Raw genomic sequence first — 26,436 nt, 5'->3', positions numbered from 1 at the left:
TTTATCTAAAAGATGTTCTTTCAGCCGAACAAAGATCTGCTCAGCAGTCAGCCATGGGCACACTGACTCTGTCCTCCCGGGCAGCCACGTATCTTTATACCCCTTGTTACGTATACAATATTTATCATTTTTCCCCAATACCATCTATTCTTATAACTCGGTGTACTCTCAGTAATAACCAATCCAAAGGTGCCACCGTGGCCAAAGAAGATGGAGGAGAAGAGGAAGAAGAAGAAGGACAGGACACACCCCAATTCCTCCATCTTACTCCTCTAAACCCCCCTGTACATAAATCCTAAACCCTGTGTCTCACCCTCTAATTAACTAATCCCTTCACCATTCACCCTGTGAAGCCCTCATCCTTGTCGTCTCCTGTGTAGGGTTAAAGTCCAGCCACCAGACACTTCTGGCAACATTCCAGGACTCCCGAGCCCCCCAAGGTGGTCTCGGAGGCTCAGCATCTCAGGACTGAGATCTTGAGATCTGACATTTAGGGCCTTACACATCCTTGTGGTAGACACTTGCTACAAAAATTAATTCCTGTGGCCTGAGCAGAACATAAAGCACACACTCCTTTCACTGCTAGCTGAGTTAGCTGTTGGCTGCCACTCAGTGTAGAACAGAAAACTAAGAGTATTTGTTTGGCACCTGAGAGGTCCACATTTTTGCTTGAATTTTGGGGTGTGTTTTAAATTTTAAAAGCCAAGCTTTCCTCAAGTGAATGTGATGATGGGAAGGGAAATACAATTATCCAGGAGCTAAGAGGGAAAGTATTTCCAGGAAGACTATGATAGTGGTTTAGGAGAAATGAAGAGCTGCAAGAGTGATTGCTGTGACTTTGTAAAGGTTTGGGTACTTGGATAGCAATTTCAGGCACAGTAAATCTCATCTGTATGGAACAGTGTGAGGCAGGGCTGTGCACATCAGGGGCTGGCTGCTGGTTGTGTGTGTGTAAAAGAAGCACTACTACCAGTACACCTAAAGAGTAACTGCTGAGGATAGGCAAGTCACAAGGAATTTACAGCTGATTTTTCATGTAACCTTTACAGGGAAACTGGAAATGTGTTTACACTCTTTGTAAAGAAGTTGGTTTTTAACTCTTAGTTGATATTGCACAATACAGGAACTTTTAAGAAAAGTTTCTTAGATCTCTGTAAGCAACATTAGAGAAACACACAAGAAGTATGGCAACAGTAAATAGCAAAAACCTGTAAATTATGCTTTATCATCCAAACTGAAGCAGAATTAAAAAGCTACTAGTAAATGGCAGCATCTGATTTTTATTCTTAAATAAGGGTCATCAAGATATTTACATCTACTACATAAGAAATTAAAAATAAATGACAACTCAAAAGTTTACAGCAAGATGCAGATTTTTGTGTATATTTTAAGTATCTATCTACTCTGTAGATGGCAAAGTTAACTAACACTACAGTGTTAGCAATTTTCAATTAATTTAAGGAAACAGAAGAATCTCAAAGAAATGCTCACCAGTTATTTTTGTCCCCCTCCTTACTCTAGATACAGCTTGCTCATTAATTTTTCCAAGGGCAGAAGATTTTTTTTGCTTGATGTGATAGTAAATAAATATCCTGCCACTTAGCACAAGCACTTCCTTTATCATATTTTAAAGCACCACTGCAATTTATGTGCTCTCGAATCAATATATTATAATACATCCATTTTGAGATTTGTTTCACAGCTATCCATTTTATCAAGACAAGTGAGATACAAGTCTTAAGGTAAGTAAGTTAAATAACATTTGGAATAAAGCCTGTTTTTAACAACTGAATCAACAGGCATTTAAAATGTTACTTAAATCAGAAAAAAGAAGAGAGTAAAAGCCTTTTGGAGTTCAAAAGACCTTTTAAATTTTCAGCCTTGTAATTCTCTTCCAGAATTAAATGACCTGTTCAGTAGGCTACACCTAGTACTGTGAGGAAGCACCTCTGCATAAAACACAACTCTATCACACTGCTCCTTGACACTAGATTTGTTTCTCTGAATAATAATATATTCTCTCACCTGTGCTTTGTTAAGATAGTTTTTCAAAGTAATGTTAAATGATTTATTACTGACTCTTAACTTTAAGAGCAAAATCATTCTCTAACATGTCCCCTTATTATTTTGCATTCAGCATCAAGTTTGTAATAAATAACTCCCATCTAGCATAGTTATGACTATTTTTATGAAAAATCAGTCATAACTGTATTTTGAAACACCAAAGGAGTCCAGTCCTCATGTAAGCAATTCTAGAATCTACATCTTGTTATTGCATACCTCCCAAAGGACTTCATTCTAACCTTCAAATACCTCAGTTTTACAGTTTCTGCCAGCTTCTGACCACAAGTGGCTCAATGCACAGCAAATGAAGTCACCAGTATTTGTCTGGGTTTATACATACGTATGTGAAGATAAAATTGATCAATATTTTTACATTTTAAACAAAAGTCACATTAACAGATACTTCTGGAAGATTCAGTACAATGAACTTTCTGTATTGAAAAGTGTGAAGGGAGAAAGCTTCTTCTTAGTCTGAGAACTTCCAGCCACAGCTGAAGGAAGGCAGAGTGTACTTGCAGCTTTCTGTCTGTTTTTAGTTCCCCAGCTTAGAAAAGGAAGTTTTAGTGGGGTTTTCTTGGTCTGATCAATTTTATCCTCATCCATGGCTAAACAGATTAAGGAGTATGTCTTCTGCATTCCCATGGAGTAAGTTGCACTCTTGCTATGCTGTGGGAAAAAGAGAAGCATTGTAAGAATCACTCATCCAAAATGGGTCAAAATTTTGAGAATAACAAAAGGTTACTGTGCAAGCAGTTTTGCAGGGCAGCCTGCAGCAAGCTTTCTGTGCTAATGACACTGCTGAGCACGAGGCCCTTCAGAGTGCTGTCACCCTGGGATTGTGCACATGGAGACTCAAAGGTATACTCTGCAAAACATAAAGGAACTTGTGAATCTTTCCTTGGGTTGTTAATATTTACTGGCTTCCAGCATAACTATTTAATATACACAGTAACCTCCCTACAAAGCTCAAGTGTGCAATTCCTGCACAGATGTGAAGGAGAATCTCTTTGGACAGGTTTTGTACTGATCACAACTGCAGGAGCTCCTGTGTGACATTCTCCTGGGATACCTGACAGAGACAGCCTTCTCTGTCTCCTCTTAGCTGTGCCCTGAAACAATTTGCTTATATTCTAGCCTTTGAGTTGCAGCTTGGAATGGCAGATGCATAATTCCTTATTTTCAATAAGGAAAACCAATTTTAATAAAACAAGAAAACCTAACAGCAGCAGGGGCACCTTAACAGCTTCTCAGGCAACATTACTTGAGTGTCTAATCTTGCCAGGGAATGTTAAAGGCATGAAGCAGTGGATTTAGCTGAACTACAGGTTCTTTCACACAACTATTAAGTTATTTAGAGCTTAATACTTTTTAATCTTGTGATGACTTAGTCTAAAGCTTCTATAGTAGCTTTGTAACTGACTGGGCAGTTAAAAGTTCATCAAAATAAAAAAAAAAAAAAGACATAAAATAATCCATGATCTAATACAAAAGTCACACAGATCATTTAGAATAACAGTGCATAGAAAATAAGCACATGGTCTTGGATGTTCTATTTCCTTCCATTATTGTTTCACTGTGGTTTTTCCACTGCTGAAGAGGGTAATGCCTTCATCCTCTGGGACAAGTTAGGGGAAATAAACTAGGTCTTCAAAATTTTCATGCAATTAATCTAAGTAGCTGCACTGCAAAAAATTCCATCCCATTCTTATGCAGCCAGGCTGCTTTAGCTTGCTAGGTCACAATGGTTTCAACAGATGGTTTAAAACTGAACACACATCTGAAAGTTTTATATATTCCCAGGCTAAGTGGGATATCTGAGTACAGGAAAGTAAACATTGACCAGGAACTGAAGGAGGCAAGTGACACAAGTCCAGCATATCAAACCTGCCAGTTTGCCTCATTACATACCAAAGATGCTGCTGTATCCTGGCAACTGATAACCTCCATCTCCACGGGCTGCTTTCCCACACTTTTCAGTTTTTCCAGCACTTCACTGACACCAAGCCACTTGCAATCCACACCACCAACTGATACAATGTAGTCACCTTCCTTTAGGCCTGCTGACTGTCAAAAAATTGGACACAGGTTATTTTCCAGAATTATAAAGACATGTAAATGTTTTTGTCATCACAGAGTACCTGCTCCAAAGGCATTTCACTCTTAGATGCTACAAACACATTCTCTAGCTACACATGTGTAACTTTCTCAAGTACACAAGCTACCTCTGGAGTTACCACTGATGTGATTCTGCTATACTCAAATGTTGGCTGGTTTTATGTTCTTTTCACTTTTCTCCTTCAGTAAGTGAACCCTGGGTTTTGCTATGCTACTGTCATTGCCTGCAATGTGTAATTCTTTCTCTTCATTATTTTAATTTGTATTTCTGTGGTTACTTCTGCCTTTTCTATAAGTGAACTGCTTTTCACTGCATGCTGCTTTATCACTTTGGATTTTCCCTGAAAGAACATTACAAGCCAATAAAATATCCTTGCCCTTCTTTCCTTAGGCAAACACTACACCTTGCATTCCCTTCCTGATCCTTATTCTTGATGCTACCTTTTGAAGTATTTATCCCTTCTAACCTCCTGAATAAGACAGGAAGTAACATTTGCTTTTATTATCTGTGACTTTTGAAGAATGAACAGAGAAAGAAATCAACTCTAGTTTCATGTGATGTTGGGGATATGGGTACTTTAACAATCTGCAGCATATATAACACTTAAAATGTATTCAGATTATAAGAATTTACTATCCTAATGTAAAGGACTCAATAAATCCATGAGTATGAACTAGAGTCTGCAGAGAAATGGTTCATATCACACCAATATACTTACTGCTGCAGAAGAAGCTGGATCAAGACAATAAATCTGTACTGGTGAACCTCCTTTCAGACTGAATCCAAGCTCTGCTGCTTCATGGTGGAGGCAGATGGTCCGTGGGGCTGTCCATCTCTGCTTGGCTGAGAACACTGTCAGTGGGCCCTGCAGGGAGCACAAAGCAGAACCTTGTGCTTTACTGTCACTTGTAAGTCAGCATTTCTGGCTTTGTAAGTCACAGTGCTTTAAACTCATCTTTTGTAGGTTTTACTCAGGTTAACTCCCAGCTAATTCCCTGGAAATGCAAAGGGATTTCCTGACTGTTCAGCTGGTACTTCAAACAGAGTGGGATAAAGGCAACTGCCAGGTTCTCCCAGGATTTCTGTTAAGGTGTGCAGAATCTTCTGGCTGCATAGGCTATATGGTTACTCATTCTAGCAGTAATTCTCCTATTTAAATATAGGTTAGCCCATTAATGAGGGGAGTCATAAAGTTCTTATATTTTTGTAGTGTAGAGCTTTAAGGCAACACTTTGTTGATGGCTGCTTTAGGGCCCACAGTATGGTTGGGGAATTAATATTCATCTGCTCATAGAGAGTGTATTCTTTTTTAAAGGAGCTGTACCCCCTCTAAATAGCCCTTAATTCTCTTCATTAGGGTTCATGGGTTTTCCTTCGTCCTGTATAACTCATTTCAGAGGAGAGAAACTGATTCATGAAACCTTGCATATTCTGATCCTAACCATATTCCTTTTGCTCACTGACACACACAGAGCCACCTGAAAGACTGGCTGTGTCACATGCAATGCCACATTCTGCATGCCTGTCTCCACACACTAGGTATCCATCCCTCCCCTTAAGCTGTGTGCAATTATCTGCTGAGACTTCATGGGACTTGTATGAAGGTTTTCAAGACTGAATGCTGTGCAAGCCATACAGAAAAGGCACTTCTATCCTTTGCTTCTCAAGCTGACTTATACCTCTAAAGCTAGGAGTAATTTCTCCAATAGATTCTGAAAAATCAATTACTACAGGATCATTTTTCAGGCTAAAATACATGTGTCCCTTCCCTCAGGTTATAGTGAATTTATAGGTGCTATCAAAAGGGCAGAGGTTGGTCAGCATCAGTGTGTTAATTACATACCAGCTTGTGAAAGAAGTCTTTCACTTTCACCTTGGAAAACTGAGGAGCAATTGTTTCTATTTTATGTTCTGTTTTAGCTGAAATAAAAATAAAACAAAATGAATTTTCTTTTAAGTATTAGTTAAAAGACATCAGAATTTATTTTTAATGCATTCTAAACTAGACAGGAGTTTGTCCTAAATTCTTACTGGGCTGGAAAAATATTAATCTTTGTGAAAGTTTGTTAGATATCAGAACTGCCTTAAAAATATCTACAGAGCCCACAGTATCAATATGGAAAACTTGAAAAAAATCCATCTGAACAAAATTAGGCTATTCCCATCTTTAATTTATTTTTCTTTGAGAAGTTTTTAAAACCAGCGCTCAGTTTCCTACTCGATCCAAAGAGGAAAGAGTTGTATGAGCTGGACTAAGGTAGAAAAAAAAAAATAGCAGTCAAACTGAGTTAACAACCCAGTGTAGTACAAGAGCTGGGCTCAAGAAACAGTTACTGTAGTTTTCCCCCAAATAATTTGAACTTTTCAAGTTTCCCCATTTTTTCTACCTCACAAGATAGTCACCAAAAAAAGCTGGATTCTAACTAACCACCATTGTGATCTACCCCAAAAAACAATGTTGCTAGAGACAGAAATCCTGTAAAGCAGCTCTAACAAGATCATATACTGATCAAAATATATTGATCTGTGACTGAGAAAACATGTAAGGAAGTGACTTCTGTGAGCCACAGAGAAGTCTGATAAGAGGATCCATGCTTAGCCCTGAAAGAATTTCCTACCAAGGTCACTGACACAGAAACCAAGAAAGAAAGAAGGATATATAAGAGAAACCTGCAACTGCCTGTTCCAATAAGCACTTTGTCTCTTCTGACCACTGAGTAAAGTGTAAACTTATGAGTTTGTAAGAATGTATAAAAAGCATCCATGCTAGAATAAAAACAGGTTTTAAGCCTTCTGAAAATGGAATGTTGCTTTGGATTGTGTTCATCTCAACTATGACAGGACCTCTACAAATGTACAGTATATATTCTACATTATTTCTGTTCTGGATGGAATACACATATATATATAATTAATATATTATACTATTCATGGGGAAAGGCCTTTAATTTATGTATTGATATATAAAAATGAAAGCATATTTGCCCATGCTTAGATACCCTTTATTTCTGGTTGTGCACACTTACAGAGTATATCTGGAGCCTGGATGAGACTGAGGAAATCATCTTCTGTCTCCTGCTGAGCATATTTGAGCAGGGAACGTTTATGTGCAGCTGTCAGCACCTCCTGGAGAACCTCAATGTTGCGAAGCTTTTTGCAGAGCCCACAGACTCTGAGAGCTTCTTCGTGGTAAACAATGGCTTTGCGCAAATGCGCCTTTCCTGCAAACATTAAAAACCTCTGCTGGTCATCCAGACAATGAACACCAGGTCACTTTCAAATTATTTTCAAATTGTAGCCACTAGCTGTGTGAAAGTGGCACGTACCTAATTGTTTTCTCTGGACTTTGTCCTTTAGAACATCAAGAAGCATCAGCCCTTCAGGCACACAGTCATAGAGCTGGGACAAGGCTTTCTCCTGCTGATCTTCATCATCACCAGGCTGCACTGTAATCATGGATAAAAAACATTAATCATGCACTTCTCCTGGTCCCCTGTTCCTTTAGGTGCATTACTGTGAATTATTATTGAGAATTATTACTACATTCTCTCCCAATGCAGTAAAACTTACATATGTGTAATAAATACATAAATATGAATTTCAAGTTTTTATCATCTACAATATGCAAGTAATACTTACAGGCCAGAACATATGATAAAATCTCAACTATTAATAGCATATAATGGATATATAACTTTTCATTTGTTTCTGACAAAGTTAGTTTACTGAATGTTCACATTTTTCTCAGAAGACAAAAAGAGCATGGCCTCATATTTGAGTGGGGAAAATGACCACAATTTAACATAATTTAATATTAAAGCACCAAAGTTATTGCCTCCAAAACTTATTCACAGACCAAATTATAACTGATGGTGTGTTTATTATTTTTATTTATAAGAACATATAAGGAAGTATGATGCTTACATTCATGGTCACACAGAATGGTGGCAGTGAAATAATGTGCCAGAGCTTTGTAATGGTCTGACTTTATTTGTGCCAGCTTAGACCAGGAGTAGGGAATATTTTCTTTCACTGGTTCCTGATTCATTGCAGTGTTGACCAGCATGTAAACCTCTCCCACCTAAAAAAAAAAGGCAAATAATTGAAGTATTAGAACTTAATATGAGATAGTAGGATCTCAAGTAAGGGATATCATATTCAGGCTTAAGATAATGTCATATACAACCACATCAAAGAAGGGGAAAATATAGTCAGGATGGGGTGGAATTAAGTTTGGAGAAAAATCTGAAATGTCTTCTCTGATTTTGCCCTCACAAGAAAGGTAAATCAATTTTGTACAAGAACAGATGGACTAAGTCAGTCATACTATATGGCTTCATAGTTAAATAAAAACACCATATAATATACAGGTCCTAATTTACAAATATATCTCATTAATTCAGTTGAAAAAAAGAGTGAATCATATTCAAACAGTAGGTTTCTGCCACACTTTGGAACTGTGGAGTCAAACATAGCCTTAAGTTCATGTTGTCTAGTTAAAACTGAGATATAATCCTTTATACAGAGGAAATAAAATAATTTCTCAAGCAGTGAATGCTGATTTAATGGATCAAAAGAATCAAAAATCTTTCCCCTACAGATAAATCACAGAGGCTCTGCAGGGCTGGGATGAATGACTTTGCCTGTTTTTCTTGCAAGGAACCACTTTTGTATCTGCTACTCTGAAATAACAGAGAAAGCACAGGAATATCCTCATGGCACACTTATTGTTTAGTACATATCTCAATCAAATATTAACACTACCTCCTGGGACAAGACTATGTCACCATTTTCTGCCAAGTCCCAGAACAGCTCTGCAGGTACCAATCTGACTCTGTCAAGGTCACTCCCTCAGTTACAATTCAGCTCTTCTTCTGGATTAATCCAAAAGATTTTTAGGTTTCTATACCCTTCAGCAGCTGGGAAACAAGACAGGTTGTGTTCAATACTTACATCCTGTGACCTTGTGTATGTAGTTCTGTGGATAAAATCTCTACTGTTTGAAAAACCAACATAAATAGCTTATAAAACACCTTCAGCAAATTCACTGCCTATTTCTGGTAATCTCCATGAATTATGAATTAAATAAATTGTAACAACTCTAGAATAACATTTAAATTTTGTTCACATTTTACTCTTTTGAAAGGTTGTGCTTTTAACTGTAGTTTGTGAGCTGCCTCATATTATTTTTGGTTTCTAGTAATGGCTGCTAACATTTAAATGTATTAAATATTAATATTATATAAAATAGTATACATATAATAATAGTATACACAATAATAATAGTACATATATAATATTAAATAATAATAGTCAATATTGCTAAAAGCTGTAGAAAATAACACAGCACTGTAAGCAGTTATTTTACAGACTAGATTTGAAGTCCCATATTTTACCTTGGCAACTTCCTGTGTCATTTTTACCAGTGTGAAAAACTCATTCCGTATTCCAGAAAGGCCAATCTGCTCAAACACACACTCCTGAGCTTGTGCAAGCATCATTTTTACCAGGACAGTCAGCATAGCTGGGCTCATGTCATAACTTGGTGTGTGAGTAAAGGTCTCCTTTAAGTAGCTTAGAACTCCTGCAATTACAAAATGGTTTTGTCAGCATTACAAAGATAAACAAGTGAACTTAATTCTAATATTCACCATAATAATTAGGATTTAAAGGATATTTTCTAGTATTGCACTACAGCAATCTGAAGGAATTCCTGGTGCATAACAAGTTAGACTGACCTACAGGTTTTGCTTTGCATTGCCATCAACCATCCCCAGGTACAGCTGTCAAAATTACACTGCTGAGGAGCAACAGAAACTGCAAGTTTTGAGGGCACTGCCTTCAGATTTGCTTGTAAAAGTTCTTGAGACTGACGATAAGATTGTGCTGAACTGAATGTGATTTATACGTGGGAGTGGCTTAAACAGGGGACAAAAAAGAGAAAAATCTGCACAGGGGATGACAGTAGTAGAACCTCTGGATAGAAGGAAATGACATAAACATACAAACTTAATTAAATATTAATCTTCATTTTAGATGGTGCTAAGAGCATTGTGTGTCCCAATGAAAGCTCCAATCCATGCCTGTAACTTAGAATTTTCATTTATAGATATATAAATATATTTAATAGGGTAAAAGTTCTCTAGACATTTGGTTCCTCCAAGACATCAGTAATTTCTATCATTTATCAAATCTGAAACAAACACTAACTGTAGTGCAATACTGAGTAACAGTTTCATGGATGGGAGCATAACCCTCAGCAGGCATCTCATCAGACTGGTTCAGTGACTTCTCCTGCCTTGCCAATGCTGACAGCCCTGCAGAGGTGTAACAGTTTCTGTAACCTTACTTCCTCCCACCACACTCAGTTCTGGCCATCTTGTGCTGTATTTCCCCACTAAACAGTGTCTGTGATTTTTGATTTTCCATCCTACACTCATATCTGAATTTTTAATATGGCATTAAACAAATTTGAAACGTGGCCATCTCTACCTTTTTGCACTAAGAAAATGAACCCCAAATTTACCAGGCATATATTAAGTACGGATGGAGTGCCCTACTGAAAGAACTGAAAGTATAGGAGGAAGAAAACACGGGGATTTTTGTTCTCAACATATTTCTGCTTATGCTGAGGATAAATTCTGTGTAACATCATCCATTCAGCAGTGGGAAACAGTTAATACAGACTGTGTATCCTGCCCCTGCCAACACAATGAAGTGTCACAGCACCATGCACAGGTACAATGAAATGCCTCCTGAGCACGCTGCTTTGGGGCCCTGCAAAGGTCACTGTGGTAGCAAATAACACCTTTCCAGTTTTGCAATAATTCTGTTCTGAAAATATGTTAAAGTGAAAAGCATTGATTTTTAACATTTATTTATTTTTATTATTTGATTTTATATATTTTTATTTACAAAATGAACGAGTAAAATGAAGAAATTTCCTAAATATTGAAATTTCTTTTAGATTAAACAGAAAGGTTGAAAAATAATTGATTTATTTATTTTAAATATGCATGAAGAAATACCAATTTTTTTTTTCAATAGTTGTGTATTCAAAGGAGGGGATTTATGAAAATTCACCTCTGTTCTCCACAGCTTTTAGTACCCATACATCACAAACCAACAGTCACAGGTGTTAGTGCAGAAATAAATCCTACAGAACATATTAATTACAAAGGACATGTCTTTAAATATTATGTGTAAAACAGAGGACACTTACAAAACAAATCAGAAAATCTATTTAAAAGCCACCAATGAGAACAAAAGACTTTATAATATGTTAATTCAAGGGAAAGGATTCCCTTTATTGGAATTTCTATTTCTCCTTGCTTGGGACAGAGCTTGATTATTTTGAACCTGTCTGCCTTTGGAATCTATGGAAAACAGGTATGAAAATGTTTATGTTTCAGGTATGGAAATGTTTCCATACATGGTATGCATGGAAAACAGTCAACTTCCAACGAATTGCAACTTTCACCAAAGGAAAAAGTAAGATTAATTTTTAAGACCTCATATGGATAACCAGGCTTAAGGGTTTTTATCAAACCTGTCAATTGTCTCCTGCACAGATTTGACACCAAGGTGCTACCACTGAGGTAGAAGCAGGTATGGCAGTGAAACGAGGAATGAAGCAGTTAATGCCACTGCAGTAACTCTGACCTTTGAACTGCAGCTCAATAATCATTAACCACAGCCTTCAGTATCTTATCTGCATGTTCAGACTGCACTTCCAGGTTTTAAAGCTTCATCTGAGCTCTTCACTGAGCTTCTTGAATGCCCCTGTTCCTCCTTTTCTGTGTAATCAGGCCAGTAGGAAATGCAGAAATCTCTATGATATCAGAATGAGACTGGGGACATGTGCATGAAGACCTTTGCATTATTTTAAGATGTGTACCTGCAGCTTTCTGAAAGGCATCAACAGCATTTTCAAGTCCAGCCTGGGTCTGACGATTGCACCTTGTTCCAATCTGTGTGTAGAGAGCTCCAATGTTGAATAGAATACTGGCTTTTTCAAGCAACAGGTTTTGCTGACACACTGGGACACCTGTGAAGGAATCATACCTTGGGAAACAAATATTAGAAGTGTTAAGATTAGCAGAGTCCATTGCAAAAAAGCAAGCACTTTCATTCTGTTTTTCTGACTGAACAGTGGAATTATTAACTGTTCTGCTACAGTGAAAAGGAAGGGGAACAGAAACACCATTATGTTCTGCAAGGACAATCCACATAATTAACCAAGGCAGGGAACAGCTTTATTGAGACAGTTTTCAGCAGGTTTTACAGCAGTGCCTCCATAAGCTCATTACATTTAACTCAGAAATGCCCAAAAAACATCACAGAGGTGGAGAGCAGACTGGGGCAGTATCTACTTAGGTGCTGCCAAAGATTAAATGGCATGGTCAGATCCTCTACTGCTTGTGTCTAAGTTTCTATTTGCAGTTCTCACTAGAAATGTAACAGTTCCTCTTGGCTACACAGTAGTCATCTTTTTTCATCATAAATATTTTGAATTCAGAGTCAAATTTTGCTCACAGATATAGTAAATACTCCCCTTTAAAAAATAAGTTGTTCTTTTCTCTTTTCTGGCCCAAGTGGTCTTCTTAACATATTGAAGGGGAGGAATTAAGGTCTGACCCCACTCCTTGTCCTCATTTTGTACATCTAGGTTCAGAATTCAGAAACATCTGTAGCTGTCCAAAATGAAGATTATTTCCTCTCTTTCTCCCTTGTGCTAACCTGTAGCCAAATCATAATCTGGCCAATGGTTTCACTCTAAGCATGTAAAGAGTGTACTGTATGCAGGCTTAGTCTTGACTTAAAAAAAGAAAATAAAAAGAAAACAAAAGAAAATAAAAAGAAAATAAAAGAAAAGAAAAACATGCAGGGATTCAAGAGGAGACACAGACTGACATACTTCAGATTAAAGATAGTTCATGATTGACCAATGTTCTGGGGGGAAAAAAGTACTAAAGAGAAACATGAACTCCACACTTACCATGTAAATAAAACTCCAATGTGCCTGGTGGGTGGGAAAAATCTGTTTTCTACAAAACCAAGTTGCAGGAAATAGCTTATCAACATCTCAATGCCAGCTTCATCTCTGCTAGGAGTGCGGCAGGCCTTGAAAGACAACAGATTAAAATTGAGTTACAGGGTGAATGCTGAAACCCCAGGGATAAAGCTCTGCTTCCCTTGGACTTCTGCATATCATAGAAATGTGTGGAATCTGAGAACAGAAAGCTTAAAGCCATTGGGATTCATGCCAAACGTTTTTCAGCTGCACACAAGTAGCACACAACCTTTAAAAAAGCAAACAGAATCTGTTTGGCGAGTCTCAAAGTTAATTAAATAAAGATTGTAGGTATTTTATGGAAGCTAGAGAAGGCATATGTTGCTAGCATAGTACAGGAAACAAACAATAGTCAGAAATACCCAACAATCTACTACAGTATTTTGCCAGGTTAATCCACTTTAACACTCTCCCTGCTAAATTTAAAATACTTTCAAATAAAAAACAGTCTTGGATTAACAAAATTTACAAAGTTACATCAATAGCTCAATCACTTTGCATAACTTCATCTGCTTCTTCACTTTTTCTTTACTGAGATTGTAAAGCTCTTGGACAATGGCCATTCTTGCACCATGTCTCAAATGAAGTGAACTGGAGTAGAATAAGTTCTAAGTAAAAATGTTGTATTTTGATTCCATACAAATGTTATTTAGCACTGTATATTAAAAGACCTCCTAGTATACCATAGTTGAACTTACTTGTCTCAGATCCATAAGATCTGCTATTTCATCTTCATACTCTGAACTGTCTTGGCTATAATGTTCCTGAATAAAGTCCTAAAAAGAGAGAAAAAGATAAAAAATTGGAATATCTGAAATTAGCCTAAACTGTTTTTTCTGCAGTTCCAAACAGTAGGAAATAGATTCAGTTGTGATTTGAACAGTGTCTACTCCCTTTCAGTGAACATGTAACAATGAGACTACAGTAAAACAGCAGGATTAGGATTTGGTATCTTAGATTTCACTGTGGTGTAAAGGAACCAAACATCTGCTACATTAGCTCCAATTGGTTTTAAAACAACAACACTCAGTAGAGTTTTGAAAGGGACAAACAAACTCTGTTATCTAAAATGACAAGGGGATCAAGTGACCATAAAAACTTGTTAACAGAAAGAGACTGTCAACTTTTTGTGAGCTCCACTAGGGCAATTCCACTTAAAATAACAAAGCTGCAATGACATGAAGTGGTACCATGATCTGACCATGGAATTTAACCCACAGAAGTAAAAATAGACACAAATGCTACAGTGACACAAGGTGGTTTACTGTGAGATTAAAATCTGTATTGCACAATACACAGAAGTACAGAAAATACAGAGGATGGTTCAAACAGTCAGCAAAGTACATCAGACAACAAACAGCAGAGTTAATGCTGCAATGCTGCTTCCCAACTGAGCTATCCTAGTGTAAGCTGGTGTATCACCACATTATGCTGAGTAAAACCTTCATTACTACTTCCTCTCACACTTACACCAGGAACCAATACCATTATTAGAAATAAAACCATGGAAGGAATTTTTATTCTTTGGTTTAACTCTATCTTCAAAGAGTAAGTTCTTATAACATTTTTGGACTTCTTGTCCTAATTAGGTAGGAGCAATGATGCAAATCAGTGGTAGTTAATTTTTAGCATGTCATAATCTTGATCTTAGGGCAAAACAAAAAATAATTTGTACCTGAATTACTTCTGTTTCTTTAAACAAATCTGAAATGGAAGTTATTGCTGTTAACTATTCATTCTGAAATGTGCATGTAAAACTCACCTTGAGGGGGAGTGTGAAGTCTACATCTTTGGTTTCCTTCAGGCCAAGAGGTACCAGGGGAATACTGAAAGTCTCTCTATGGAAAAAAAAAGGCAAAAAGATTCACAACTTTTTTTTCTGCTTCTGTTATAATTACTTTTGTTTTATTTGATGACAGAAGTTCATACATGGATGGAGTAAAGAGAAAAGTATACAGCTCCTCCCTGCACAAGAAAACCTGGCTAATGGCCTGTACTTCTCAAGAAGAGAGTGAGGAAAGCTACTTGCCTACACTTTTATTTTTTCTCTATTATTTAAGCCTATTTTTCCTCCAGGCAAAAGAAAGAAGACTCTCAAAGGCTGCCTCACTGCAATTTAGCTCCACAGCAGCAAGGAGATCTGCCACAGCAGAACCATGGTAAGTATCAGCAGTTATAATCAGGATTTTACAGGTTTCCAATGGTTCTGTATGTAGTGGTTATTTATGTGTGCAGCACAGGGAGAAGCAGGGCCAAAGGGCACCAACTCTCACAGAGAAAGGGCCAGGAGAAGCAAGCCCAAGAATTACTTCATTTCTAGTCAATGCTGGGTGTTAACCTCCAGATAAGTCAATTTCTAGAATATCACAGGGCAATAAGGATGAGAGCTGACTTTAAAAAAGGTCAGAATTGCTTCCAGATACATAGCTGGTTGTGTAGATTGAACAGATCAGTATCAAGCAATTATAAAGTTCATCTAATATTTTCATTTTTCCTGAAAACAGCTTTTTGACTGTCTAACCATTGTTTAGAGCAGTCCATTACCAACTACGAAATCCCATGTTCATTTATGGCCTTCTCAGCAAAACCAACCTTCTTACTGGTGAAAATTCCATCTTGAGAGAGTGGCAGCAGGAATGCAGCTTCCTAAGCAGAGCAAGAGTCCATGATGCAGAAAGTGGCTCTGCTAGCTTGAAAAGGACTTCAGAGCCAAAACACCATTTCAAGTGATGCAAATGATCTGATTTCTGATGAGGCTTTTAGAAGAAACCTCAACACGTTTCCCACAGATTATATCAAAACTTTTTCCTCACAAGGAAGTGAGACACATGGAAAAGAAATCCTAACTTACTGATTTGTGGATGGTACATTCTAGTACCATCCACATGCCCTGTAGATATCAGCATTGGTCATTCAAAGAAAGTGAATTTAAGTTTTTTTTCCCACAGCTGAGGTGCCACACCCATGGAGCCAATCATGAGAGGACTGAACATTTAGGGAGGTGATCCTGGATTTCCAGAACTGAGAAGAAACAGCATCACCCTTCTCAATCAAGCAGAAATGTGTGCAAGCACTGGGAGGGCCAACCCTTACATTGTTGTAACACAATAGAGGGTAGTGCAGCAAACCATGGGTGTGACCCTGTGTTAACAACTGCATGCACAATAGGCAGAACAACTATTAATAGCTACTTACTGCTAAGGGCTGGACAGCACTTCCAGGGAATATTTTAGCTGATGAAACATGAAAAGCATTTAGAGCTTAAGAATAAGAAAGGCAAAACACCATTCAAAATAGACTGGGAAAGTAGGATCAGGAGAGAATAACAAGCATTTTGCTGTCCAGCCTCAAGGCTTTTGCCTGCCTACTGCTCAGCCTTCAGTGAGAATCCAAATATTTTTAATATTCTTTAGCTAGAAGAAGAAATAGTTCTTGTGGAGCCCTGCTCTCATTTCCATAGCTGTAACTGCTCTCTGTGCTCACGTGCATCTATGAAGAACAGTAAAATCTTGAACAAGAAACCCAAATCTCAAAACAAAAAGAGCAACCAAAAAAACCCCAAAATATTTTTACATCAAATAGTTGTCAAAGTTTGCCATGGGGGTGGAGAGTAAAAAGTTTAGCACAAGTGGCTGTTTGGGAAAACTACAACATAGGTATTTTGCATCAAGTCAGCATTCAGTTGGAAGTTACCTCCCTGGAAGTTACCTCCCTCCATCCTTTTACATTAAGAATTCCTTGTAATCCACCTGGAAGTTTAACACCTAATGAGAACAGTGCTAAGAGGGACCTAAAATTATACCCCCATCACATGAAGCATGTGTATTTGTACCTTGAGCTGCTTTTGATCAAATAGTAAATATTTTAGTTTTAGGAGGAACAAGGTATAGAACTGATAGAGAAATCATTTCAGTAGGCAGGCAATGAATACTCCTTAACTTTGAAGTTTTATCTTTCAGGAATCCATTGCAATTTAATGTGCTCTTCACAGTGGAGGAAAATATCTTGGAAAAAATCCAGCTTCATCTACTAAAAATTCCTCTGCTTTAACCAAGAAATGTATGTTTTTCTGTCACTGAAGGTCACACATTCAAGATTACCCAGGCTACTGTAAACATCAGATCAGCACCGTGTTTCTGTTCCCCAGCTCCAGGGACTGCTGAATGCACCACATTTGAGAAGAGATTTTACTGTATGGCTAAGTTTGCTCACTGCAGAATGCACTGAGCCAAATTCCCATTCCAATGGGAATTCTGCCCAGTGCCAACTGCTTACAGTACAGCACCAGGAGCTTTCAGTTCTCACAATACTCCTCTCCTCAAGGGAACTCCACATCCAAGGAGTAGTGGCACACATTTCCCAAGAGAAGGACAAATATGCAGACAAACCCTCAGTCAACAAATCCACCACCAAGTATGTTCCCTTCCTATCAAGCTCTGCTCTTTCACACGATCACTGTCCAACATTCACACTCACCTAGAAACAATTTTGTTTTCAAGGGTAAACAGAAGATCTGTTAATAATTGAATCACTTAGCTTTATACTTACTCTGCATTTTGATAAACTTCTACTGAGATGTTAAGTCCTTCCAATTCTTCCTTTAAGATCTGCAGGTCTGAGTTGACAAAACTGAGTTCCAGCAGTACTTGCTCCCGTACTTTGTTGTTGGTGGTTGCTCTGCAGAGACACATCAATGTTTTATTGCTCAGGAAAAGGTTTTCTGCAAGCTTGGTTGACCCCCTTCAACCTCCAATGCAAGCATTCTCAGCATTTTTAAGATTTCTTTTTATCTCCTTAAGAGATGATACAGGATCTCATGTTTCAGAATTTATTAGGTTTTTCTGTCAAGAGAGTGCCTGGGATAGTTTCCAGATAATAGCATGCAGCCACAGAAAATGTCCTATAATGCAGATTTTCCATGTATGATTAAGAGTTTCAGATTATTTCAGTTATTTTCAGATACATTAATCAACAAAACTAATGCATCTTAATCAGAATTACTATCTTATTTTCAGATTATGTGATTTTTTTTTCCTATGTAGAAGATAGGTGGGTGGAGGTGAGAGGAGTCAGGAGACATTCTTCAACAGAGACTTCCCCATGTTATAAATTGAATAAAGCTCTGTTGAGACTTCTGATCTTAAGATTAAAAGAAAATACCTTTCCCCCAAAAGTTATTGCAGAAAGAAATATCTTTCAACCAGATCTTTTTAATACAAGACAATTTTGTCTATAATTTGATTTTGTTGGATGCAAATATGATTTTGTTTGTTTCCTTAGCCACTTATGTATTTAAATGGCAACACTTTGAACTGCAAGCACAACAGATGTTAGCATTTAACATGCCCTGAGCATTTCTTTGTGATTATTTATTTGTGTATTTATATCTTTCTATATTATTCTATTTCTAACAGAAATTCTGTATTATATAATTTCTAATCTAAGTCTCCACACTGACAATTTCATTACAATATTACTCTATTCAAGATACTTAAATCACCTGTATCTATAAATCCACAGGTATGAGGTCAAGGTAAAAGGTATCTATGATTAAGATACTGTACCCTTATATTAGAATCTGAATCTGAAGACAAGAACAAACTTAAATTTGCAGCATTTTGCATTTACCTTTATTTTAAGACAAAATTCACCTTCATAAATATTTATGAACAACCATCTCATAAATCTAGGCTCTACTTGCAGCAGTTCTCCAGTAGTGAGAGTTCTCAGTAGTAGTGCAGTTTTATGGAGCACCTTGATGAAGAACTAATTATTCCAAAACTAAGATTCTAAGTTTGTTTTTCATATTAAAAATCAGTTATCTGTGATTTTTCTATGCTGTACTTTGGAGAATACTTTGGATTGCTTCAATTAAGCAATGTTAACCTCTGTTGCCTTGATAAACCAAACAGGACACAAACATATGGTGGGGTGGACCTTCCTTGATAAAGGCAGCACCCCACAGATAAATGGGCAACTTTTGATACCACAAGCACTTTAATTGTGATGTATTAAGGCTCCATGCCTGGTCTAGCTTACCATCCTCCCCAGGAGGGATTCTAATATCTCTGTAAGAAACCCCAAAATTCCATCCAAATTTACTTCTCTATTTTCCCTATGGCTGTGAACATCCATGTCCATTTTATTTGATGACCTTTTCATGTTTTTTACACTGCAGACATACTTCTGAGTATCAACCAGTGAAAGACAGCTACAGGGGCAATGTGATATTGTCAAGATTCACATAACTCTACACTGAATTTAATTTTAATTTCCAATAAAAAGGAGAAAGTGACTTTTAGAAACTCTAAAAACAAAAGTCTTTGCACTATGTGGAATATGTGCTTCAAGCCTAGTGCTTACTTTCAGCCAAAAGTAAAGAAACCTGTTTTTCCAGTTTTTTCTCAATTTCTACTCCAGGAGGCTTCTTGTGGACAGCAATTGGTTTGTTTCTTTTAGAACTTGATGAAATTCAAACAGAAACTGCAAACATAAAGCTTGTTTACGTTTTTCCTTAGGAGACTGTAGATACAACTAATCCTGTGAACTGTCTGGTGGTCAGGTTACTTATAAAATTGTTTCTTTCAAAGAACTAACAAGTTTTAATAGATCAACAGGTGTCAATTCATTTTAGATTTCTAAAACCTTAAAGGTCAGTCTGTTCCTCTACTCTTAAGTAGATTTAATTCCCACTCCTGTAAACAGCAGCTTCATTATTTCAGCAGTTAATACTGGCAGCAGCAACTGAACTTTAGGATATCTGGGTTAAATGTTACCCGTTTCCACATTAGATATTACTCATCTCCTTAGCCCTTCCCAAACACTCCTGAACCAACAAGCAGAAACATTACCTGAACGAAGCATTCTGCTTCAAAAGCAGGTATAATAATTTTGCTAGCCATACAAAAAGCAGTAAAACTCTAAGTCTCACTCCTTAAGTTAATTACCAGAAAACAAAGCACACTTAAGCCAGTCACAGAGGCTAAAATTATTTAAGTTTCCAACCTGTCACATCTCTTGCAGGAGTGGAGATAAAAGCAGGTAACAGACAACCCATTGATTAATGGCAAGTTTAAGAAAATTTAATTTATCCAAGCATTTTCACTTCCTTAAGTATATTTATTAGATTTTGGTTTTGAAGACCCATTGTTGCTCCAGTTGCAGAGAAACAGACACTACAGGAAACTACTGCAGATGAGAATTGGGATTATTTCCAGTTCTGCTGTGTAAGATTGGAAACCTACAGGCTGTTTATCAAAGAGTTAATCACAGAGTCAACATCAGGCTATTCCTATGGAGACTGCCACATATGGAAACATCTCCTGACAAAATGTAATAGATGAAGTTACCTCAAACTGCAGGAGAATTTGGAGGCAGCTGGTGGTAACCCAGCTCAAATTAGATGTGTGCTACTCCTGTACATTATCACAGGGAGTAGAGAAGGCAATGGACGGTCCTTTCTACTTGGCAGCACAGAACTAAAGGATCTTGGAAAAAGCCAACAGCAGAGAGGCAACACCTTTATTTGATTTGATTTGAGGAGTAAAAGGGACTCATCACAATATTCAGCCATTATCACTAGCAATAAAGCAGAACAAAGAGAGCAACCTAGGCAAGTCTAACATTCAACTAATTTACTACACGTAGTATAAAAGAGCACTTGAAAGCAAATAATGGCTCTGTAGAGCTACAGCTTGAAAAAAATTCAGGGAGATTCACAAATAATTCTAAGAGATGCAGGATGTTTGGGGAAAAAAAAGGAGAAAATACAATAGCTAAGAGACTTTTAAAAAATTAAATTAAACCATTGTTGGTAGGGCAAGAAAACCAAGAAACCATGAGACATACCTGAGAAGATTTTCAGCACCAGCTCTCATTCTCACTGCTCTTAAGATCTGTTGGTTTAGAACAGCTCTTTGATTTTGCAGTTTGCTTCGTCCAGTCTCAGCAAGAGGATTACATCCCTAAAATTAAGAAAATAAATTTTTTGTTGCTGTTGGAAGAAACTTCAAAAGAACTAACACTGAATTTAAATGAGCTTTAAGGGTTCGTTTAGATTCAATGTTAAAGGCATAGGTTCTGTATGAATACAAATTAGCTACCTTGACAGCAATGATGATCTGACATTAACAAAGGTATTTCTGGCCTCAAACTTGGTCATTAGAACCAAAACAGACCATAACCACAGTACATTTTAACATCAAAATTCAAACATAAAATATCTGCTTTAAACTTTAAGAACACATGAGAGCCACTCTCTTCTCCCCTAAAAATATTTTCAAGATATTTTGCAAATACAGCCAAATTTGACAGAATGTTCTAAAGTTTGTAGGATTTTATGAAAATAGTATCTGGCAAGACAGCAACTCCCATCAAAGCTTCTGCTTAACCCTTGTAAAATATCAGAGCTCCATACTGGGATATAAGCAGCCTTGAAATGCAACTCTGTTCAAAACAGACTGTGCTGCTCAAAGTTTGGGCTCAAAAATCTGCTCTCACTTTTAGGGTCTCTGATCTTTCCTTCTGGTGGCTCAGACCTTCAGTACAATTCCTCCTTTCCCTCCTTCTCTCTTCACACCTCAAACTTACCAAAATAGAGCTTAACAGGGCAAAATGATTACACTGTCAGACTCTTATCAAATCAGGCTCTTAAAGAGTAAAGTGTGAAATCCAGAATTCACAAGAATGCTCCCGTGTGTGTGCATACCTCACACAAGTACCAGACTCAAAGTGCTGAAACCTGTGTTTGAGCAGGGCTGAGCCATTGTGCTCTGAGCACTGATAAGCTAAAACTGCTACAGATGAATAGCACTGCATGTTTGTCCTTTTTTTGTTTAAGGGAAACACGATTTTAACACCTTTTTAAAATAGGTTAGAAATTTCCCTTACACAATTTATTCTTTGCTTCTGCCACCCATTTTTTAAAAAGTATCAAATGCCTTTGAATCTTAATAGTCAAGAGTATGCCAGCACATCCCTGGGGCCTTAACTAATAATTCTGAAGCAAATCACTGTTTTAAGGCTTACCCTTAAGTGAAGAATGTCCTTTTGAGCGGCCTCACTGGGTATCATTACAAAGCTTATCAGAGTCCTACTGTATTGTCGGCTACACAAGAAAGAGGCTCAGACCTCTCTAAGTCCTCTTTCAACTACTCCAGCCACTAAATTATGCACACCTCTCCCTGAGTTTTGACTAGAAAAAATTGATTTTCTTATATGAGCATTTAAAAATCTATTAACAAGCTCTAACTATGAGTGGTCAAGCAATGGCATACCAGCAAAACAAAACTGAGTATTTAAATAGAACATGGCATTCTGATCATGAAGTTCAGTTCTTGTTTTTGTTGTCAAGCGAAAGCAAATTGACTTGATAACAGAGAAATGAGCTGATGAAACCAGATTACTTTAGTTCAACTGAGAAGGCACACAGCCCAATAATATTAATTCTACATATCTAGTTTGAAAAGCTTGTAATAAATAGGTCAAATGACAGGGAGCTTGTGCAAACATCTTCAGAAGCACCATTTGCTGTGTAAAAACCACACCACACTGAATTACTGCACTGAAATGTTTCTGCATTGAAATACCACTCACAGCACAAGCCCACAGCTCTCTTCATTGAGGAAGCTCTCACAGCAAGATTGTCACGTTGTGTTGGGTTAGCCCAGCCCAGTTGTTTAGCAGTGGGGGCCACAGAAGTGGTTTCTGTGAGAAGCTTCTAGAAGCTTCCACCATGTCTGACAGAGCCAATCTCTGATGGCTCTGAAGATGGCCACGCTGCTGGCTCAGTTAGAGAGGTTGGCAATGCCTCTGTGATGCCACATTTAAGAAGAAAATCAAAGCAATGCACATGTGGGTTTCCCCAGGGATGGTGAGGTGCTGTGGGCACCATCTCAGTGCAGCTCAAGCCATGCCCTGCCTGCCTGGCCACCCCTGGCCAGCAGTGGAAACATGGTGAGCAATTCTGACAGGGAACCTGGACAAAATCAACCTCTCAGCATGGTGAGATGTAGGCAGATAGAATACAAGAAAATAAAGCTAGTGTAGAAAGTAATCTTACCCCTAAGGAGGTGCAGCTGGGCCAATTATCACAGATTAGGAACAGGCCTGACTTTACCAGGCCTCAGCTGTAAGCAACGAGACGAAGATGCTATAAAAGAGTGGGGCAGCTGGATGAGAGGGAAATTGGAGTTGGTTGGCTGCTTTGTGAAGGAGAAAGAGGCAGTGCTCTGAGGAGCTGCCCACAAGAAACACCAAGAAGGTGTGGAACTTTTGTGATAAGGAGACAACAGTATGGAACCCCTGCAGTAAGATAACAGTGGGATCCTGCAGGAATCTTTGAATTGGTGGAATTTGTTGCTAATGGTACCTAGGAGGAGCAGTTTTTCTTCTAGTCAGAGAAGAGGAGGAAGCAAGGGCATGTGAGGGAAAACAATGTGGTGACACCAAAGTCAGTGGGAAAGAAAGAAGGGAAGAGGTGTTTGAAGTGTCAGAGTGGAGATTTCTTAGCCAGCCGTGATGAGGACTATGGTGAAACAAACTGTCCCCCTGTAGCGCATGAAGTGCACAGGGGATGCAGAGATCCACTGGAGCCTGTGGGAAAAGCACTCAGGCCTGAGTGGGTGGGTGCCACAGACAGCTGGGGTCCAGTGGGAGACCAGAATAGAGAGAGAGGGCCCTGCTGCCAGAGAGCCCTTGCTCCCAAGCCAGAACAGCCTGTCCTTAGAGAACTGCATCCTGTGGATGAACAACCCACACCACAACAGTTCTGGGAAGACTCTTTGCCTGTGGGATGGACCCCACAGCAGAACAAAGACTCCTCTCCCTGAGTGAGCAGCAGATCTCAGGTGCTGAACTGACCAAAACCCCACACCCTCTCTCCCTACACTGTTGGTGGGAATAAGGGAGAGGCTGCAGGGAAAAAAGGTGTTTTAAAGGCTTATTTTACTTGTCATTATTTTATTTGTCATCCTCCTCTGACTCTAAATTTACTTTGTGCCTTTAAATTTGAACCTGTTTTGCCCTTAGAGTGTTTTCTCCCAGTCCTCAGCTCAACTCATGAGCCCTTGGTTAATGTTTTTTCATTCCCTCTCCTCTGCCCAGCTGAGAGCAGGAGAGGATGAGCAAATGAGACTTTCATGGGTGCCTGGTGTTTGGCCAGTGCCCAACCACAACACACAGAGAAAATGAACATTTTACTGGAGGGAATACACACATGCAGCAAACTCATTCATTCACCTCAGATTAGAAGCAGGCCTTTAACTACTGAAATACTTTATGTTCCTTTACACACAATTATACACAAAGACATAAGCAATGCACCCTTTAGTGTATAACATGGTGTTGTAGCCACAAGAGCTGTCTGCTCTTTTTCTGGGATGAAGCTGTTCTTCCTTCATTTTGTGTTGTATGGTCTTTTCTACTACTGCTATTCAAAGCTTTATCTCCTTCCATTCTATCCAGGCCATTTTTCATTTGAACCTCACCAACTATTTCCTCTTGCTCTTGCATTCATTTTGAGTATTTAATTCTCATCTCAGACCTGTGATCTCCATATTTGCACACACTTATTTCCTTCCAACTTCTTTCTTGACCACTTGGTTCAAGCATCCTTCTAAAATGTCTCCTTGCCTTGCCCTTCATTTTTTCTGAAAAGCTGCAGCTTCCTCCCAGAACTCCCTGGCCCTTTCTGTGTGCCAAACAGGTTTGATGACATCATTCAGATACTTCTTTACAGCTTCACTTCAGAAATTTTTCAGGAAGATAAATTGCCTGATTCCCAAGCCCATGAAGGTTGTAGAGGTGATCTCTTCATTTTAATGAACTTTTGATCAAGCTCCCACTGAACAATGAGTACAAAAGTGCAGTGCTCTGAAACTCTCTGCAAAGAGAAAGTGTAAGAGATATTTCCCTCTATTCCAGGTCCCCAGGCACAATTCTCTACAGGAAGGAAAACCAACCTAGGCCTAACAGGACAAGGCACTGACAGACCAAGGTATCTGTACAACCTCCAGTGTGTCTGCAAGTGTGACAGGTTTGATCAGAGGCTTCTCGTGGACAGAGGAGTCTCTTTTCAGGATATGCTCACCTGTTCGAGCATGTGGCTCCAATAAGGAGGAATTAATATTTCACTTTTTGCAAAATGTTGCTCTTTATGTCTCCTGCACAGGGAATAAAGACATTCAGCTAGTTTGTGTTCATTTGCAGGCTTAAACTCTTAATTGTAATCAAGCTGCCATAAAACTGATGGATGGTGTGGGAAATGGATTTCTAGAAAATTCTCCAAGCCTGACAGAAGGCTCACATAATGTGCATCTGTATGCAGACTTTGAGATAATAAACACTGACTCAGAAATGCCATAGAATAGGACAGACATGGTTGAGAGAGAAATGGAACTAGAAACAAGTGTTACAAGATTAAGACTAGATACCTTAGAGAAATTGAACTATGAAAAATGCATTATAGTAAGACCCATGAGAAGCAATTTTAGATGATTGCCTTTAAAGCATTTACAGCATAGTGTAGCAAAAATTAATAAGCCAAGAAATGCTTCTAATGTATTGTAATTAAGAAATAATTAACTTCTGATTGTGATGGTGTGAATTATAACATCTGGACTGTCTCACCCTTCACATGAGACTGAAAAATAGAAGTTTTTAAAATGTCTCTCAGTTACCTCATCTCTAAGTCAAAAAAGAGCTTAATCTGACAAGGCAGAAGTCTGTGTAGAGAACAATGAAAATAACCAATATCTGAAAAAAACCCTCAAGAAATGCAGTATGGGAAAGACACCCCCTTGTGTAAAAAGCACAAATTCTGTACACTAAAAAATTATTTAGCAAACAGGTCCAAGCAAGTGCTTAGTTTTGTCTTCCTCCATGCAGAAGATCCCTTTCCCAAACAGCATTTCTACATAGTTCACATCAGAAGTCTAGTCATGATAAATGCAAAAATCATGACTGTTTGCCAAACAATGAGTAATGGCAGTAAGTATTCGACATTAACATAAATACGCTTCACAGAGTAGTGGTTTGAACTTTTAAAGATGAGCCACAGGGTCTGAAGGTGACACAGAGGTGAAACTGGGTGTGCCTCCCTGCTGAAAGGAGAACAGTCCTTTCCAGCCTGTGCAGCTTGTCGAGCCCAGCAGTGTACACAAATGGCCATATCCTCCAGGTACTT

General features: G+C 38.2%; 1 protein-coding gene across 2 annotated transcripts in view; it reads right to left on the bottom strand.

Annotated features, from left to right (window-relative positions):
• Positions 1–489: 489 nt before the first annotated feature.
• Positions 490–26,436, bottom strand: part of RHPN2 (rhophilin Rho GTPase binding protein 2) — a 32,262-nt gene continuing 6,315 nt past the window's right edge. For both annotated transcript variants that reach the window (XM_014270999.3, XM_074551084.1), the window contains exons 2-15: positions 21,102–21,217; positions 17,802–17,930; positions 15,016–15,091; positions 13,952–14,029; positions 13,179–13,303; positions 12,078–12,244; positions 9,577–9,764; positions 8,105–8,261; positions 7,507–7,626; positions 7,207–7,401; positions 6,024–6,100; positions 4,899–5,045; positions 3,973–4,128; positions 490–2,730 (exon numbers count right to left, since the gene is read on the bottom strand). In XM_014270999.3, coding sequence (XP_014126474.2) covers positions 2,479–2,730; positions 3,973–4,128; positions 4,899–5,045; positions 6,024–6,100; positions 7,207–7,401; positions 7,507–7,626; positions 8,105–8,261; positions 9,577–9,764; positions 12,078–12,244; positions 13,179–13,303; positions 13,952–14,029; positions 15,016–15,091; positions 17,802–17,930; positions 21,102–21,217 — 1,983 coding nt within the window. In that variant the 3' untranslated portion in view covers positions 490–2,478. The remainder of the gene's footprint in view (positions 2,731–3,972; positions 4,129–4,898; positions 5,046–6,023; positions 6,101–7,206; positions 7,402–7,506; positions 7,627–8,104; positions 8,262–9,576; positions 9,765–12,077; positions 12,245–13,178; positions 13,304–13,951; positions 14,030–15,015; positions 15,092–17,801; positions 17,931–21,101; positions 21,218–26,436) is intronic.

The sequence above is a fragment of the Zonotrichia albicollis genome, chromosome 13 (assembly GCF_047830755.1).
Source record: "Zonotrichia albicollis isolate bZonAlb1 chromosome 13, bZonAlb1.hap1, whole genome shotgun sequence".
Taxonomy (NCBI): domain Eukaryota; kingdom Metazoa; phylum Chordata; class Aves; order Passeriformes; family Passerellidae; genus Zonotrichia; species Zonotrichia albicollis.
This window is presented reverse-complemented; position numbering and strand designations above follow the sequence as displayed.